The 17556-nt window shown below is 37.8% G+C and overlaps 6 protein-coding genes across 6 annotated transcripts; all 6 read left to right on the top strand.

Moving 5' to 3' along the window:
• Positions 1-1235: 1235 nt before the first annotated feature.
• Positions 1236-1952, top strand: LOC124927948 (11S globulin seed storage protein Ana o 2.0101-like). Its single transcript, XM_047468461.1, has 2 exons — positions 1236-1551; positions 1670-1952. Exons 1-2 carry the CDS (start codon positions 1254-1256, stop codon positions 1942-1944), a joined length of 573 nt encoding a protein of 190 aa, XP_047324417.1. The 5' UTR covers positions 1236-1253; the 3' UTR covers positions 1945-1952.
• Positions 1953-2023: 71 nt separating this feature from the next.
• LOC124925050 (11S globulin seed storage protein 1-like) lies at positions 2024-2500 on the top strand. The gene has a single exon (XM_047465026.1). It carries the CDS (start codon positions 2024-2026, stop codon positions 2498-2500), a length of 477 nt encoding a protein of 158 aa, XP_047320982.1.
• A 60-nt stretch (positions 2501-2560) lies between these two features.
• Positions 2561-2952, top strand: LOC124927949 (11S globulin seed storage protein Ana o 2.0101-like). Its single transcript, XM_047468462.1, has one exon. The coding sequence runs from the start codon at positions 2564-2566 to the stop codon at positions 2942-2944; it is 381 nt and encodes a 126-aa protein (XP_047324418.1). The 5' UTR covers positions 2561-2563; the 3' UTR covers positions 2945-2952.
• A 2768-nt stretch (positions 2953-5720) lies between these two features.
• LOC124925049 (11S globulin seed storage protein Ana o 2.0101-like) lies at positions 5721-7456 on the top strand. Its single transcript, XM_047465025.1, has 4 exons — positions 5721-6122; positions 6210-6469; positions 6574-6984; positions 7070-7456. Exons 1-4 carry the CDS (start codon positions 5810-5812, stop codon positions 7454-7456), a joined length of 1371 nt encoding a protein of 456 aa, XP_047320981.1. The 5' UTR covers positions 5721-5809.
• A 2224-nt stretch (positions 7457-9680) lies between these two features.
• On the top strand, positions 9681-11458 carry LOC124925048 (11S globulin seed storage protein Ana o 2.0101-like). Its single transcript, XM_047465024.1, has 4 exons — positions 9681-10027; positions 10110-10381; positions 10461-10898; positions 10980-11458. The coding sequence occupies exons 1-4, from the start codon at positions 9715-9717 to the stop codon at positions 11382-11384; spliced, it is 1428 nt and encodes a 475-aa protein (XP_047320980.1). The 5' UTR covers positions 9681-9714; the 3' UTR covers positions 11385-11458.
• Positions 11459-13946: 2488 nt separating this feature from the next.
• On the top strand, positions 13947-15591 carry LOC124925047 (11S globulin seed storage protein 1-like). The gene is made up of 4 exons (XM_047465022.1): positions 13947-14244; positions 14327-14586; positions 14678-15115; positions 15197-15591. The coding sequence occupies exons 1-4, from the start codon at positions 13947-13949 to the stop codon at positions 15581-15583; spliced, it is 1383 nt and encodes a 460-aa protein (XP_047320978.1). The 3' UTR covers positions 15584-15591.
• Positions 15592-17556: the final 1965 nt, after the last annotated feature.

Raw genomic sequence — 17556 nt, 5'->3', positions numbered from 1 at the left:
TTCTTGATAATCCATGGGAGCTATAATTATTGTTATTAATTTATTAAACATAATTCAAACAAAACATAAAATAAAATATAGTTCAATATAAATAATTAAACATTTGTTTGTGCAATGACTTTTATTATTTCAAAATCCCATTTTTTTTTTCTGAAATAAAAGAGATACATTAAAATGGTGAGTGTAATTGGATTGATCAGTTTATTCATTAAAATTAAAATGTGCATTTAAATTTGTTGAATCAATTTCATAAATCTTAAATCAATAACTGGGTTGATTTTTATTCCTTTAACAAAATTTGTAACTCAATCAAAAAATAATTAAGAAAGAATATGCATGATTAATTTAATTATTTAAATATATTCTAATCAAAATACTCAAACTAACAACGGTTTTGGTTTCGACAACCTTAAAAAAATGTGCAGAGCGCGGCACCATATTGGACCCTTAATGCGCACAACATAATCTACATATTGCGTGGGTCGGCAGAATCCAAGTGGTGGGTCACTCCAACCGGGTCGTCTTCAATGGCAATGTTCACATAAATATTAATCACATACTATTAATTATAAATTATTGTTAAGAAAATTGAGATATTCACATAAATATTAAAAGGGATACATTTTTACATTCCAGCTGCTAATAAAGCCATGCATGTCCTTGCCCACATAGGGGTTGCATGTGTCTCTAGCTGCTGAGAATATATAATTAATTTGTCTGCATTCATCATGCATACAAAAGTTAGAAAATAAAAATATTCCTTTTGAAATGGGTCAGTATTTATTTTTGTTGTCAAAACAGATGTTCATTCTTACACAGTTACACCATCTCTCCTTTAATATACGATAAAATAACAACAAAAACTCAGCTGATTTGAAAAAGGAACTAAGCAAAATTTAGCTGAAATAACTTTTGAGAAACTTATAAACTTTAACATCCTATTAAATAAGATAATTAAGTAAACATTCAAACACTGAACATGCTTAGTTTATATAGATAGTAATAATTAATGATAAAAATGGTTTAATTAATGCAAACTATTGAAAGGGGATTCCATGAGCTTTAATTTGGCCAAGGTTGCCGCGTATTCTTCTTCAGGGATACTATAAAACAAAAACCAGCCATGCAATGATGCAAACAGCAATGCACTATGAAACTTACGTGGAGTTCTCTCAGCCAACTTCTCTCCCTTATAAATTGTCCCACATTCTTCATTTATTCATATCCCACTTCCTAATTAGTTATCTATAGCCATGGCTAACTCTTGTGTCCTTCCAATTAGCATACTATGCTTCCTGGTCCTTACAACCGGAGGCTCTGCTTATAGACAAGCTGGCCAACAACAGCAAGCGCAGTGTCGCATCCAAAGCCTCAACCCTCTTGAGTCTGCCAGGCGCATCCAACATGAAGCTGGTTACACCGACGTTTGGGACCAAAACTCTGACCAGATTCAGTGTGCCGGTGTGGCCGCCTCCCGCCACCTCATCCAGCAAGGAGGCCTTCTCTTGCCTACTTTCAGCAATGCCCCTTTGCTAGCCTATGTTGTAAAAGGCATGTTGTTCTACTTAATAATCTATCCCCTCTCTTTGTTAAATTTTACTACTACTATTATTTAACTTAGAATACTTAAATATTGTGATTGAAAGAAAAACCTGCATGCATGGAACAGGTAGAGGAATTGTTGGCACCATAAATCCAGGCTGCGCAGAGACGTTTCAATCGAGCGCACAAACTGAAGTTGGAGGACGATTTGGCTCTCAAAAGTGTAGGGATCAACACCAGAAGATCCACCGTTGCAGAAAAGGAGACATTGTTGCCTTCCAAGTCGGTGTAGCTCATTGGGTCCATAACGACGGCAACGAAGACCTTGAACTCATGGTGGTACACGATACCAGCAACATCGAAAACCAGCTCGATCAAAACCTCAGGGTAACTAACATATAGCCTATAAATATATATTACTCTCTTCGACATTTTAACAAACACAACGTGCAAGAATAAATTAGAGAGCGAGTCTTCTTGAATGGTGTTGCAGAGATTCTTCCTTGCCGGTAACCCGCAAGAACCGGCAGAAATGCATCAGAGGAAGTCCAGGGGCCAACAAGAGGAGAACTTTTCAGGAAACGTGTTCCAGGGATTTGAGACCGAGGTTTTGGCGGAATCCTTCAAAGTCGACTTGAAGACAGCCGCAAGACTACAGGGACAAGATGATAACAGGGGATTCATTGTGAGAGTAGGGAAAGAATTCGAAATGCAAAGACCATCAAAGTACGAAGAGGAAAGAAGAGAGCAGAGCCAAAGAAGCAACGGATTCGAGGAAACCGTTTGCACAATGAGGATCAGAGAAAATCTCGATGATCCAGAGAGAGCAGATGTGTACACCGCTCAGGGTGGTCGCATCAGCACCGTCAACAGTCATAATCTCCCAATTTTGAAGCAAATCCAATTGAGCGCCGAGAGAGGAGTCCTTTACGAGGTAAGCTTACAAATAGCAACCTAGAGACTCAAACTGATAACGTTTTCTAATTGTTTTGATCTCCCCTTAAAAAATGTGCAGAACGCAATGGCTGCGCCACACTGGACCCTTAACGCCCACAACATAATCTACATATTAAGTGGGTCGGGCCGAATTCAAGTGGTGGGTCACTCCAACCGGGCCGTCTTCAATGGCGAAGTCCGCCAAGGGCAGATATTGGTCGTCCCTCAGAATTACGCTGAAGTCAAGCTGGCGGGAAGCGAAGGATTAGAGTGGGTGTCGTTCAAGACAAATGACAGGGCGGTTTCAAGCCCGCTTGCTGGGAAGACTTCAGTGATCCGGGCAATGCCGGAGGAAGTGGTGATGAGTGCTTTCCGCGTGTCGAGAGCCGAGGCACATAAGCTAAAGTACAACAGGCAGGAAGTGAGGATTTTCCCTCAGTCAAAGAGGCAATTCGAGAGGGCTTGAAATTGGAGTAAGAATAGAAGGAAGGATGAGATGTAAGTATATATGTATAAATAAGAGAACTTGGAAGAAGAAAATGAACACAAGTCAGTCTAGTTCTCTAAATGAATAAGGGTTTTGGAATATGAGAAAATAGGTGAATAAATAATAATATCTTGTTTTGTTTTGTTTTGCTATCATCTATCATTTCTGTATCACAAATCAGCTTCATCTTCTTCTTTTTACATCACTTTATCACTTTTGTTTCAACTATAAATCATCATTTTAATAAAAAAAAATCACTATTCATAGAACTTAAAATCACTATTCAAACATTCCGAATTGAATCGGCTTAATATTATTTTATTATTTTTCTCACCCAAAAAGTATCTTAAACTCGTCGTACTTACTTAGTCCCCTATAAAGATTAGGGGTTTGATAAAAAAAACTCATTTGAGTTTTATGGTTTTAGTCAAACAAATGTAAATAAAAAAAATAGATAATAAATCAAACCGGTTTCTTTTTCTAACTTATAACTAAAACCTAAACTCTAACTTGTTAACAAGAAAAATCAGAAGAATATGTATGTTGAGAGAGAGGAACGTGAAGAAGGAAGAAGAACAGAGCAAAACATTGGTTCTGCTTCCTGTATTTTTTATTATTCTTCAACTACAAAGAAGACTAAGAGTAGTAAAAGAATATCAATTAATATGTTGATATCACCAATTTTGAAATTCAATGGATAACTGATGTTGCAACAGCTTCTGCCAAAATAATTTTTTGATATATCAGGTAAGGAAATTTCTTGTTGAGTCACTCACAGGTATCTAACATATTCATACCGAACGATTCCCCCACAAAGTGGTGACGAAATGGAGAAGGACAATCACTCATTCTTAAAATCAGGAGAAGTGACATGGATTATTCAAGTTTTCAATATGCTTCTTGTCATTTCTACTACAGTTCTATTTTCCTCTCGACTACACTATCTTGCTCAAGTGTGTAAGGAGTTGTCAACTCCCTGTGAATTTCATTTTTCTCACATAACAGATTGAAATTATCCACCTCTGTCTGTGCAAAGTGATTTAATACACAAGTCACTCTGATTCTCTACATTAGAACTTGTCAAAGCTTTCTGATTTGTTCTCTGCAAAATCCAGCTCATACAACTATAATTATCAGTAAGCATCAAGAAATATTGACTTCCTCCAAAAGATTTAGTTTGCACCGGTCACACAAACCAACGTGTATTAATTCAAGGCATTTTGAATTTCTCCATGTCTTTTCTTTTGGAAATTGTCTCCTTGCTTGTTCACCAAGAATACAAGCTTCACAAAAGTAAATATTTTAATGTATGATACGCTAAGAACCCACTTTCATGTAAGTTCCCATATATCAAATGCCATAGCTTGGATCCATCCTGCACTTGTGTGAGCAAATTGAAATCCTATTGTTAAAGTGTCAAGTGGGACATTGGTAATCACACATTGATAATTGTCAGGTCAGTTTCTTTCGTGTTTAACAACAAATGCATCATTATCAAATTCAATAAAATATCCACTAGCCAATAGTTGTCCAACACTAGTAAATTATGGGCTAAATTAGGAATAAACTTAAACATCCCATAGGAGTTTAGTGTTACCTTGGCTAGTTTCAATAGCAATTGTATCGTTTGCCTTCAACTTGCATTGCTTCTTGATTATGTCACACCTTGACACTTGACAGTCTTCTTATAATCAAACTCCTTTAATTCTATAAAGATTTTTTTCTTGCGTGTTAGGTGAGTAAAGCATCCAATGTCAATAAACCAAACATCACCTTATGAATCAACTATATCAGATTGAGCCATAAACAACTTGTTTTCATCTTCATAGTTAGCTTGGTTATCTTCGTACCAACAGTCTACTGCTTTCAGTGCCAATACCTTTTGCATTGATAGCTGTGAATAGAACTTTTGCTGCTCCTTTCGTAATTAGAAAGTTAAGCATAGAAAATTTATAGCAAAGCTCAATAAGATATTTGAAAGTAATTTGAGAAATTATTAATTATTGTAATGAAAATTGAGACTTTATATAAATGTGAAAAATAAAAACTAAAAGAGACTCATTTTCACATTAAACTAATATTCCAGCTGCTCGTAAAGCCATGCATGCCCTTTGCCCACATAGGGGTTGCATGTGTCTCTAGCTGCTGCTATATTCAGATTAGGTGGAGAATATACAATTAATTTGGCTGCATGCATCATGTATACTAAAGTTAGAAATTAAAAATACAGCTTTTGAAATGGATGAGTATATATTTTGTTGTGAATGATGACAGGTTACACCATCTCTACTAAACAGCAAAAACTCAGCTGGTTTGAAGAAGGAAGCAAGAATAATTAGCCTAGAAATTATTTGTTTGCTTCGTCTATTCATTTTTTATTTATTATAAAACTTCTTTTTTTGAGAAAGTTATAAGACTTTAACATCCTCTTAAATAAGATAATTAAATAAATATCCAAACCTTGAACAGGCTTAGTTTATATATAGCGAGAGTAATAATTAATGGTGATTTAGTGTATTGCAAGTTAAACTTATATAATATATAGACAGAGGATTGATTAAATTCTTATTTCTCTGCCTTTTGTCTTCAGAGAAAGCAACAGGAAAAACCAAAACCATGAGAGAGCAAGCAGACATGAGCTTTAATTTGGCAAAGGTTGCCGCGTATTCTTCTTCAGAGATGCTGTAAAACCAAAACAAGCCATGCAATGATGCAAACAGCAATATGCCCTCTGGAACGTACGTGGAGTTCTCTAGCCAACTTCTCTCCCTTATAAATTATCCCTACAATCCACATTCATTCATATCCCACTTCACTTCAATTCCTAATTAGCTATCTATAGCCATGGCTAACTCTTATGTCCTTGCAATTAGCATCCTATGCTTCCTTGTCCTTACAACCGGCGGTTCTGCTTATAGGCAAAGGCCTCAACAACAAGCTGGCCAACAACAGCAAATGCAGTGTCGCATCCAAAGCCTTAACCCTCTTGAGCCTGCCAGGCGCCTCCAACACGAAGCTGGTTACACCGATGTTTGGGACCAGACCTCTGACCAGATTCAGTGTGCCGGTGTGGCTGCATCACGCCATCTTATCCAGCAAGGAGGCCTCCTCTTACCTACTTTCAGCAATGCCCCTTTGCTAGCCTATGTTGTACAAGGCTAGTTATTATCCACCATCTCTCGTTGTTGAATTTTATACTCAAATATTTTGACTGACTGAAAAAAACTGCCTGCATGGCATACAGGTAGAGGAATTGTTGGCACCATAAATCCAGGCTGCGCAGAGACGTTTCAATCGAGCGAACTAATTGAAGTTGGAGGACGATTTGGCTCTCAAAAGTTTAGGGATCAACACCAGAAGATCCACCGTTGCCGAAAAGGAGACATCGTTGCCTTCCAAGTCGGTGTAGCTCACTGGGTTCATAACGACGGTAACGAAGACCTTGAACTCATGGTAGTCCACGATACCAACAACGTCGACAACCAGCTCGACCAGAACCTCAGGGTAACTGACACGTGACATATATATACTACTTTCTTTGGCGTTTTACCAAACTCGTGGTGGACGAATAGATTATTATAATCGAGTCTTCTTGAATTGTGTCGCAGAGATTTTTCCTTGCCGGTAGCCCGCAAGAGGCAGAAAAGCAACAGAGGGGCCAGCACAAGGAGATCTTTTCAGGCAACCTTTTTCAGGGATTTGAGACCGAGGTCTTGGCGGAATCCTTCAATGTGGACATGGAGACAGCCGCAAGACTACAAGGCCAGGATGATAACAGGGGATTCATTGTTAAGGTAGGGAAGGAATTTGAAATGCAAAGACCATCAGGGTACGAGGACCCAAGAAGCAACGGATTCGAGGAAACCGCCTGCACAATGAGGATCAGAGAGAATATCGACGATCCAGAGAGAGCAGATCTTTACACTGCTCAGGGCGGACGTATTAGTACTCTCAACAGCTATAACCTTCCAATTTTGAAGCAAATTCAATTGAGCGCAGAGAGAGGTGTTCTTTACGAGGTAATCATTCAAGTAGAGAGCTATTGACTCGAATTGACATTTACAACATTTTCTAATTATATCAATCTCTGCTTACAATGTGCAGAATGCAATGGTGGTGCCACAATGGAGCAATAACGCCCACAACATCATCTACATATTGCGTGGATCTGGACGTATCCAAGTAGTGAGTCACTCTAACAGGGCCGTCTTCAATGGCGAGGTTCGCCAAGGACAGCTGCTAGTCGTGCCACAGAACTTCGCGGAGGTGAAGCAGGCGGGAAGCCAGGGATTGGAGTGGGTATCATTCAAGACGAATGACAGAGCAGTGTCCAGTCCGTTGGCGGGAAGGACGTCGGTGATCCGGGCAATGCCGGAAGAAGTGGTGATGAGCGCTTTCCGGGTGTCGAGAGACGAGGCACGCAAGCTAAAATACAATAGACAGGAAGTGAGGATCTTCCCGCAGTCAAAGAGACAATTGGAGAGGGCTTGAAGTTGTAGTAAAAATAGGAGGATGAGATGTAGTACAAGTCAGTTAGACTTCTCTTAAGGAATAAGGAGTTTTGAAATATGAGAAAATAGGTGAATAAATAATAATAGCCTGTTTTACTTTGTTGTCACCCTTTCTTCCTCTGAACTCATTTTCTTGTTTAATGTATCAACATATTAACCCTCTTTTCCAAACAAAATAAAAAGAATTAAACCCTTCCGATAACTTTAACATTATTGTTTTGCCCGAATTATTACTTGTAAAGTTGTCATATTTTTTTCATTTAAAATTGTACCGAATAGATCATCATAGAAGGTAGAATGATTATTTATTATATTCTCCCCACCTTTAGGTGCATCTTTTTGATCATTTGTATCTTCTTTCCTTTAAGGGAACTAATATGAACAAAAGGTCCACATGAGTCTCATGCTTGCTTAATGATCAACTGGATATTATGAAATCACTTTGAATATTGAGGTCTCGTCTAACAGAGGATCTAGAATATGGAATAGACAGTTATATAAAAGCTAATTATGCTAAATATGATCAACTTTTAACACCTTGTTTACACTAGCAACTGGCCATATATGACCAAAGTGATTGGCTATGTCAATATCGATAAATGAAATGAACCAGCGAGCTGAAGACCAAATATTTTAAGAAATTGGAATCTTACATGGAAAATCAACAACAGCAATATAGACTGGCTGACCCCATTCCTCTTCTTGATCAAATCTTCCACTGCCATACAAATTGAACTGTTGAGATACATAAATATACAGAGAGCTCATATTCACATAGAGATCGGAAGGTAGAAGAACATACAAAACCCAATTATCTAAACAACATGGATTAAAAATAGGAAAGCTAGAAGAACCAACGGAAGAACCCCTCCCCCACCCCACTTAAGTCTACACAATAGATATATTTGTTTTACAAAAGTTAATGTTTGTCAAATTGCCGGCAAGAAACGGTTTATAACCTTTTCCAACTACTCCTAAAGTGCATTAACCTAAAAATAGGTTTCATGTTTAGACAATTACAACGACTCAATCTAGCCACGATGATATTTTTTAATGTATGATAAGCGAAGAACCACGTTGTTCTCAACACTTGTAGTCCTATTTCATGTAAGTACCCGTATCTCAAATTCCAAAACTTGGATCCATCTTGCACTTGTGTGAGCAAAATGAAATCCTATTGTTAAAGTGTCAAGTGGGAATATTGGTCATCTCACATTGATAATTGGCTGGTCAATTTCTTTTGTTTAACCACACATGCATCCTTATAATATTCAATAAAATACTACTAGTCAATAGTTGTCCAAAGATACTAAATTATAGGCTAATTAGGAATAAACTAAACATCGTGTAGTGTCAATGTTGGCTAATTTAAATTGCAAATATAAGTTTGCCTGTCCAAAGAATTTGAAAATAAAAATATAATAAAAATAATTTAAATATATATTATTAAGATATTAGTTTGACAAAACCTATTAAAATAAGTCAAATGTCAAGAGTTTTTTGTTAATCTTCTTTTCGCTCTCAAAACTTGAAATAGTTTATACTTCAGGACATTGAATTCTCTTATTTCAATATTCATTTCCTCTGCTTCGGTGAGCCTGTCTCCAGGTCAGCATCGATGCTAGAGTAACTATCTGGCGCACCTCTCGAAGTCATCGCTATAACAGCTACAAAGATATAAAAATATATTGGTTTGAATTCCATTGAAATTCTATTTCCAATACTAATTTCAATTTTTAATTTTTAAATGTTCTATCAAACCTAAGAATTGGAATTACACCCTTCAATTACATGGTTACCAAACACACCTTAAGATCTGATTTTAAATAAATAGAAAATAAAAGAGAAACAAGAAAAAATAAATGCTTTAAAATAAATTCTATTTTTCAAATTAAACTAAAATACTCCAGCTGAATGCATGCCTGCTATTGTCCACGTATGGGTGCATGTGTCTTTATAAGCTGCTCTTATGTTCAGAATTTGAGATGATGCTTGTAATTATATTAGACAGGGGCTTCCTCCTCTTTTAGCCGCTTCTCAAAGCCTGAATCTAGACTAAATAGCCATGGTTGTTCAATATCAGATCCACGGCCAACAGTAAAACCAAAACCATAACCAGCCATGCAATTAACAGCGATGTGGCAATCATCCATCAAACTTCCCTCCCTTATATAAACAATCAACCTTAATTCTTCCTTCATATCCCACTTCACTTCACTTCCTTAATAATTAGCAGCCATGGCTAACTCTCTTGTGCTCGCAATTACCATAATCTGTTTCCTTGTTCTTACCACCGGAGGCTCTGCTTTTCGGCAAAGGCCTCAGCTGCCCCAACAAGAGCAGCAGGCGCAGTATTGTCGCATCCAAAGCCTCAACCCTCTTGAGTCTGCCAGGCGCATCCAGCATGAAGCTGGTTACACCGACGTTTGGGACCAGACCTCTGACCAGATTCAGTGTGCCGGTGTGGCCGCCTCCCGCCACCTCATCCAGCAAGGAGGCCTCCTCTTGCCTTCTTTCAACAATGCCCCTTTGCTAGCCTATGTTGTACGAGGTATGTTGTAATACTAGTTAATTGCACATCCCCTCTATTTGTTGAATTTTACTTTATGGTTGAAAAAACTTGTATGGAATAGGTAGGGGAATTGTTGGCATCATAAATCCAGGCTGCGCAGAGACCTTTCAATCAAGTGAACAGACTGAATCTGGTGAACGATTTGGCTCTGAAAGGTTCAGAGATCAACACCAAAAGATCCACCCTTGCAGGAAAGGGGACATTGTTGCCTTCCAAGCTGGTGTAGCTCATTGGGTCCATAACGACGGTAACGAAGAACTTGAACTCATGGTAGTCCACGATACCAGCAATGCTGACAACCAACTCGATCAAAATCTCAGAGTAACTAACACATAGCCTATATATATAATGTTCTCTTTGGAATTTTAACAAACATTAAATTATTAAGAGTCATTTTGATTAATTATTCCAGAGATTCTTCCTTGCCGGTAGCCCACAAGAGTCTGAGAAGCAACAGACGAAATATGGGGGACAACAAGAGGAGATCTTTTCAGGCAACCTTTTTCAGGGATTTGAGACTGAGGTCTTGGCGGAATCCTTCAAAGTTGATTTGGAGACAGCGGCAAGACTACAGGGACAAGATGATAACAGAGGATTCATCGTCAGAGTAGGGAAGGAATTCGAAATGCAAAGACCATCAAAGTACGAAGACGAAAGAAGAGAGCGGAGCCAAAGAAACAACGGTTTTGAGGAAACTGTTTGCACAATGAGGATCAGAGAAAATCTCGATGATCCAGAGAGGGCAGATGTGTACACCGCTCAGGGTGGTCGCATCAGCACCGTCAACAGTCATAATCTCCCAATTTTGAAGCAAATCCAATTGAGCGCCGAGAGAGGAGTCCTTTACGAGGTAATCGTACAAATAGCGACCTAGAGACTCAAACTGACAACGTTTTCTAACTGTTTCGATCTCCACTTAAAAAATGTGCAGAACGCAATGGCTGCGCCACACTGGACCCTTAACGCCCACAACATAATCTACATATTGCGTGGGTCGGGCCGAATTCAAGTGGTGGGTCACTCCAACCGGGCCGTCTTCAATGGCGAAGTCCGCCAAGGGCAGCTATTGGTCGTCCCTCAGAATTACGCTGAAGTCAAGCAGGCGGGAAGCGAAGGATTAGAGTGGGTGTCGTTCAAGACAAATGACAGGGCGGTGTCAAGCCCGCTTGCTGGGAAGACTTCAGTGATCCGGGCAATGCCAGAGGAAGTGGTGATGAGTGCTTTCCGCGTGTCGAGAGCCGAGGCACATAAGCTAAAGTACAACAGGCAGGAAGTGAGGATTTTCCCTCAGTCTTCCTCAAAGAGGGAGAAGGGCTCACGTTGGTCGATTGTGTAATGATAAAGATGGTTTGAAAAATAAATAAATGCTAGTAAAAGTAGAGGTATGTATCTATAATAATAAGTTAGAAGTAAAGGAGAGGATGTAATGAGTAAGTCTTCCTATGGAGTTTGGAAGTGAATGATAAGGGTGAATAAAAAATAAAAGACTGTTTGTATGATCTTTCTTTATATCTCATACTAAAATTATCTACTTAGAAAAGCAATAAAGAATTGCCAACAGCTTGGTTTATTTGTCATACAATTAAATTATTGTCCTCCTGTCTACAATAAATTTAACTCATAATGTGTCGAGCTAAATTTTCTCATACAGGATACAAACTCAATGAGGAAATGACAATGCTTAATTGTTAATCTGTCAGTCTAAGTTCAATGATGTATGTGCCATGATTATCATGTTATGACAAAGCATCATGCACGAATTAACCAAGGTTGCCACATATGTTGCTGCTGCTACTTGTCTAAAAATAAAATTAAACCAGCAATGCAAACAACTATATGCCCTCCCCTTTCTATGTTGGCTTTCTCCATGGAATAGACAGATATATAAAGGCTAATTATGCTAAACATGATCAACTTTAATACAAAATCTACACTAGGCAACTGGCCATATATGACCAAAGTGACTGGCTATGTCAAGATCGATAATTGGAGAAATCGGCATCTTACATGGCAAAGCTGTAATATAGACTGTCTGACCCCGCATTCCTCCTCTTGATCAAATCTTCCACTGCCATACAAATTGAAGTGTTGAGATACATAAATATACAGAGAGCTCATATTCACATAGAGATTGGGAAGGTAGAAGAACATACAAAAACCCAATTATCTAAGCAACATTGATTAAAAATAGGGAAGCAAGAAAAACTAACAGAAGAACCCCTCCTCCCCCCAACTCACTTAAGTCTACACAATACATATTTCTTTTACAAAAGTTATTTTTGTCAAATTGCAGGCAAAAAACGGTTTTTATAACCTTTTCCAACTATTCCTAAAGTGCATTAACCTAAAAACAGGTTTAATGTTTAGACAATTACGACTCAATCTAGCCACATTGAATTTTTTTAATGTATGACGAACTAAGAGCCACTTTGTTCTCTAACACTTGCAGTCCTATTTCATGTAAGTGCCAGTATCTCAAATGCCAAAACTCGGATCCATCTTGCACTTGTGTGAGAAAATTGAAATCCTATTGTTAAAGTGTCAAGTGGGAATATTGGTCATCACACATTGATAATTGGCAGGTCAGTTTGTTTTGTGTTTAACGACACATGCATCGTTATCAAATTCAATAAAATATCACATAGTCAATAGTTGTACAACGATAATAAATTATGGGATAAATTAGGAATAAACTAAACATCGTATATGAGACGTTGGCTACTTATAAATGCAGTTATATGTCTTCACAACTTGTAAAACTTCTTGATTATTTCGCATCTTTAAATCTATAAACATTTCTTTCTTGTCTGTCAAGTGATTGAAGCATCCAATGTCAATAAACCAAACATCACCTTATGAATCAACTTTATCGAATTGAGCCATAAACAACTTTCTTTCACATGCATAATTAACTTTGTTATATATCATCTTACCAACAATCTGACACTGATAAATAACAGTGAATATAACTTTTGTTGTTCCTTTTGTAATTGGAAAGTTATAGCAAAGCTCAAAAACATATTTGAAAGTAATTGAGAAATTATAAATTATTGTTATGAAAATTGAGATATTCACATAAATATTAAAAAATATTCATTTTTACATTCCAGCTGTTCATAAAGCCATGCATGTCCTTGCCCGCATAGGGTTGCATGTGTCTCTAGCTGCTGAGAATATTAATTGATTTGTCTGCATGCATCATGCATACAAAAGTTAGAAAATAAAAATATCCATTTTGAAATGGGTCAGTATGTGTCCTTGTTGTGGGTCAGTATGTGTCCTTGTTGTGAAAGGAGATGATCATTCTTACACAGTTACACCACCTCTCCTTTAATATACCATAAAGTAACAATAAAAACTCAGTTGGTTTGAAGAAGGAAATAAGCAAAATTTAGCTAGAAATTATTTGTTTGCCTCTCATCTATTTATTTTTTATTTATTATAAAACTTCTTGTTTTGAGAAACTTATAAAACTTTAACATCTTCTTAAATAAGATAATTAAGTAATTATTCAAACATTGAACATGTTTAGTTTATACACAGACTAATAATTAATGCTAAAAATGGTTTAAATTATTGCAAACTATTGCAGGGTATTCAGCTTCTTAGTTCTCTGCCTGAACCTGGACTACATTATTTGTATGTATCCCGAAACTTGTTTTCATACTAACGCAACGGGACAAACCAAAACCTTGAGCTTTAATTTGGCCAAGGTTGCCACGTATTCTTTGTCAGGGATACTGTAAAACAAAAACCAGCAATGCAATGATGCAAACAGCAATGCCCTATGAAACTTACGTGGAGTTCTCTCAGCCAACTTCTCTCCCTTATAAATTATCCCTACAATCAACATTCTTCATTCATTCCTATCTTACTTCCTAATTAGTTACATATAGCCATGGCTAACTATTATGTCCTTCCAATTAGCATACTATGCTTCCTGGTCCTTACAACCGGAGGCTCTGCTTATAGACAAGCTGGCCAACAACAGCAAGCGCAGTGTCGCATCCAAAGCCTCAACCCTCTTGAGTCTGCCAGGCGCATCCAGCATGAAGCTGGTTACACCGACGTTTGGGACCAGACCTCTGACCAGATTCAGTGTGCCGGTGTGGCCGCCTCCCGCCACCTCATCCAGCAAGGAGGCCTCCTCTTGCCTTCTTTCAACAATGCCCCTTTGCTAGCCTATGTTGTACGAGGTATGTTGTAATACTAGTTAATTGCACATCCCCTCTATTTGTTGAATTTTACTTTATGGTTGAAAAAACTTGTATGGAATAGGTAGGGGAATTGTTGGCATCATAAATCCAGGCTGCGCAGAGACCTTTCAATCAAGTGAACAGACTGAATCTGGTGAACGATTTGGCTCTGAAAGGTTCAGAGATCAACACCAAAAGATCCACCCTTGCAGGAAAGGGGACATTGTTGCCTTCCAAGCTGGTGTAGCTCATTGGGTCCATAACGACGGTAACGAAGACCTTGAACTCATGGTAGTCCACGATACCAGCAATGCTGACAACCAACTCGATCAAAATCTCAGAGTAACTAACACATAGCCTATATATATAATGTTCTCTTTGGAATTTTAACAAACATTAAATTATTAAGAGTCATTTTGATTAATTATTCCAGAGATTCTTCCTTGCCGGTAGCCCACAAGAGTCTGAGAAGCAACAGACGAAATATGGGGGACAACAAGAGGAGATCTTTTCAGGCAACCTTTTTCAGGGATTTGAGACCGAGGTCTTGGCGGAATCCTTCAAAGTTGATTTGGAGACAGCGGCAAGACTACAGGGACAAGATGATAACAGAGGATTCATCGTCAGAGTAGGGAAGGAATTCGAAATGCAAAGACCATCAAAGTACGAAGACGAAAGAAGAGAGCGGAGCCAAAGAAACAACGGTTTTGAGGAAACTGTTTGCACAATGAGGATCAGAGAAAATCTCGATGATCCAGAGAGGGCAGATGTGTACACCGCTCAGGGTGGTCGCATCAGCACCGTCAACAGTCATAATCTCCCAATTTTGAAGCAAATCCAATTGAGCGCCGAGAGAGGAGTCCTTTACGAGGTAATCGTACAAATAGCGACCTAGAGACTCAAACTAACAACGTTTTCTAACTGTTTCGATCTCCACTTAAAAAATGTGCAGAACGCAATGGCTGCGCCACACTGGACCCTTAACGCCCACAACATAATCTACATATTGCGTGGGTCGGGCCGAATTCAAGTGGTGGGTCACTCCAACCGGGCCGTCTTCAATGGCGAAGTCCGCCAAGGGCAGCTATTGGTCGTCCCTCAGAATTACGCTGAAGTCAAGCAGGCGGGAAGCGAAGGATTAGAGTGGGTGTCGTTCAAGACAAATGACAGGGCGGTTTCAAGCCCGCTTGCTGGGAAGACTTCAGTGATCCGGGCAATGCCGGAGGAAGTGGTGATGAGTGCTTTCCGCGTGTCGAGAGCCGAGGCACATAAGCTAAAGTACAACAGGCAGGAAGTGAGGATTTTCCCTCAGTCAAAGAGGCAATTCGAGAGGGCTTGAAATTGGAGTAAGAATAGAAGGAAGGATGAGATGTAAGTATATATGTATAAATAAGAGAACTTGGAAGAAGAAAATGAACACAAGTCAGTCTAGTTCTCTAAATGAATAAGGGTTTTGGAATATGAGAAAATAGGTGAATAAATAATAATATCTTGTTTTGTTTTGTTTTGCTATCATCTATCATTTCTGTATCACAAATCAGCTTCATCTTCTTCTTTTTACATCACTTTATCACTTTTGTTTCAACTATAAATCATCATTTTAATAAAAAAAAATCACTATTCATAGAACTTAAAATCACTATTCAAACATTCCGAATTGAATCGGCTTAATATTATTTTATTATTTTTCTCACCCAAAAAGTATCTTAAACTCGTCGTACTTACTTAGTCCCCTATAAAGATTAGGGGTTTGATAAAAAAAACTCATTTGAGTTTTATGGTTTTAGTCAAACAAATGTAAATAAAAAAAATAGATAATAAATCAAACCGGTTTCTTTTTCTAACTTATAACTAAAACCTAAACTCTAACTTGTTAACAAGAAAAATCAGAAGAATATGTATGTTGAGAGAGAGGAACGTGAAGAAGGAAGAAGAACAGAGCAAAACATTGGTTCTGCTTCCTGTATTTTTTATTATTCTTCAACTACAAAGAAGACTAAGAGTAGTAAAAGAATATCAATTAATATGTTGATATCACCAATTTTGAAATTCAATGGATAACTGATGTTGCAACAGCTTCTGCCAAAATAATTTTTTGATATATCAGGTAAGGAAATTTCTTGTTGAGTCACTCACAGGTATCTAACATATTCATACCGAACGATTCCCCCACAAAGTGGTGACGAAATGGAGAAGGACAATCACTCATTCTTAAAATCAGGAGAAGTGACATGGATTATTCAAGTTTTCAATATGCTTCTTGTCATTTCTACTACAGTTCTATTTTCCTCTCGACTACACTATCTTGCTCAAGTGTGTAAGGAGTTGTCAACTCCCTGTGAATTTCATTTTTCTCACATAACAGATTGAAATTATCCACCTCTGTCTGTGCAAAGTGATTTAATACACAAGTCACTCTGATTCTCTACATTAGAACTTGTCAAAGCTTTCTGATTTGTTCTCTGCAAAATCCAGCTCATACAACTATAATTATCAGTAAGCATCAAGAAATATTGACTTCCTCCAAAAGATTTAGTTTGCACCGGTCACACAAACCAACGTGTATTAATTCAAGGCATTTTGAATTTCTCCATGTCTTTTCTTTTGGAAATTGTCTCCTTGCTTGTTCACCAAGAATACAAGCTTCACAAAAGTAAATATTTTAATGTATGATACGCTAAGAACCCACTTTCATGTAAGTTCCCATATATCAAATGCCATAGCTTGGATCCATCCTGCACTTGTGTGAGCAAATTGAAATCCTATTGTTAAAGTGTCAAGTGGGACATTGGTAATCACACATTGATAATTGTCAGGTCAGTTTCTTTCGTGTTTAACAACAAATGCATCATTATCAAATTCAATAAAATATCCACTAGCCAATAGTTGTCCAACACTAGTAAATTATGGGCTAAATTAGGAATAAACTTAAACATCCCATAGGAGTTTAGTGTTACCTTGGCTAGTTTCAATAGCAATTGTATCGTTTGCCTTCAACTTGCATTGCTTCTTGATTATGTCACACCTTGACACTTGACAGTCTTCTTATAATCAAACTCCTTTAATTCTATAAAGATTTTTTTCTTGCGTGTTAGGTGAGTAAAGCATCCAATGTCAATAAACCAAACATCACCTTATGAATCAACTATATCAGATTGAGCCATAAACAACTTGTTTTCATCTTCATAGTTAGCTTGGTTATCTTCGTACCAACAGTCTACTGCTTTCAGTGCCAATACCTTTTGCATTGATAGCTGTGAATAGAACTTTTGCTGCTCCTTTCGTAATTAGAAAGTTAAGCATAGAAAATTT

Source organism: Impatiens glandulifera, chromosome 2, assembly GCF_907164915.1.
Source record: "Impatiens glandulifera chromosome 2, dImpGla2.1, whole genome shotgun sequence".
Taxonomy (NCBI): Eukaryota; Viridiplantae; Streptophyta; class Magnoliopsida; order Ericales; family Balsaminaceae; genus Impatiens; species Impatiens glandulifera.
This window is presented reverse-complemented; position numbering and strand designations above follow the sequence as displayed.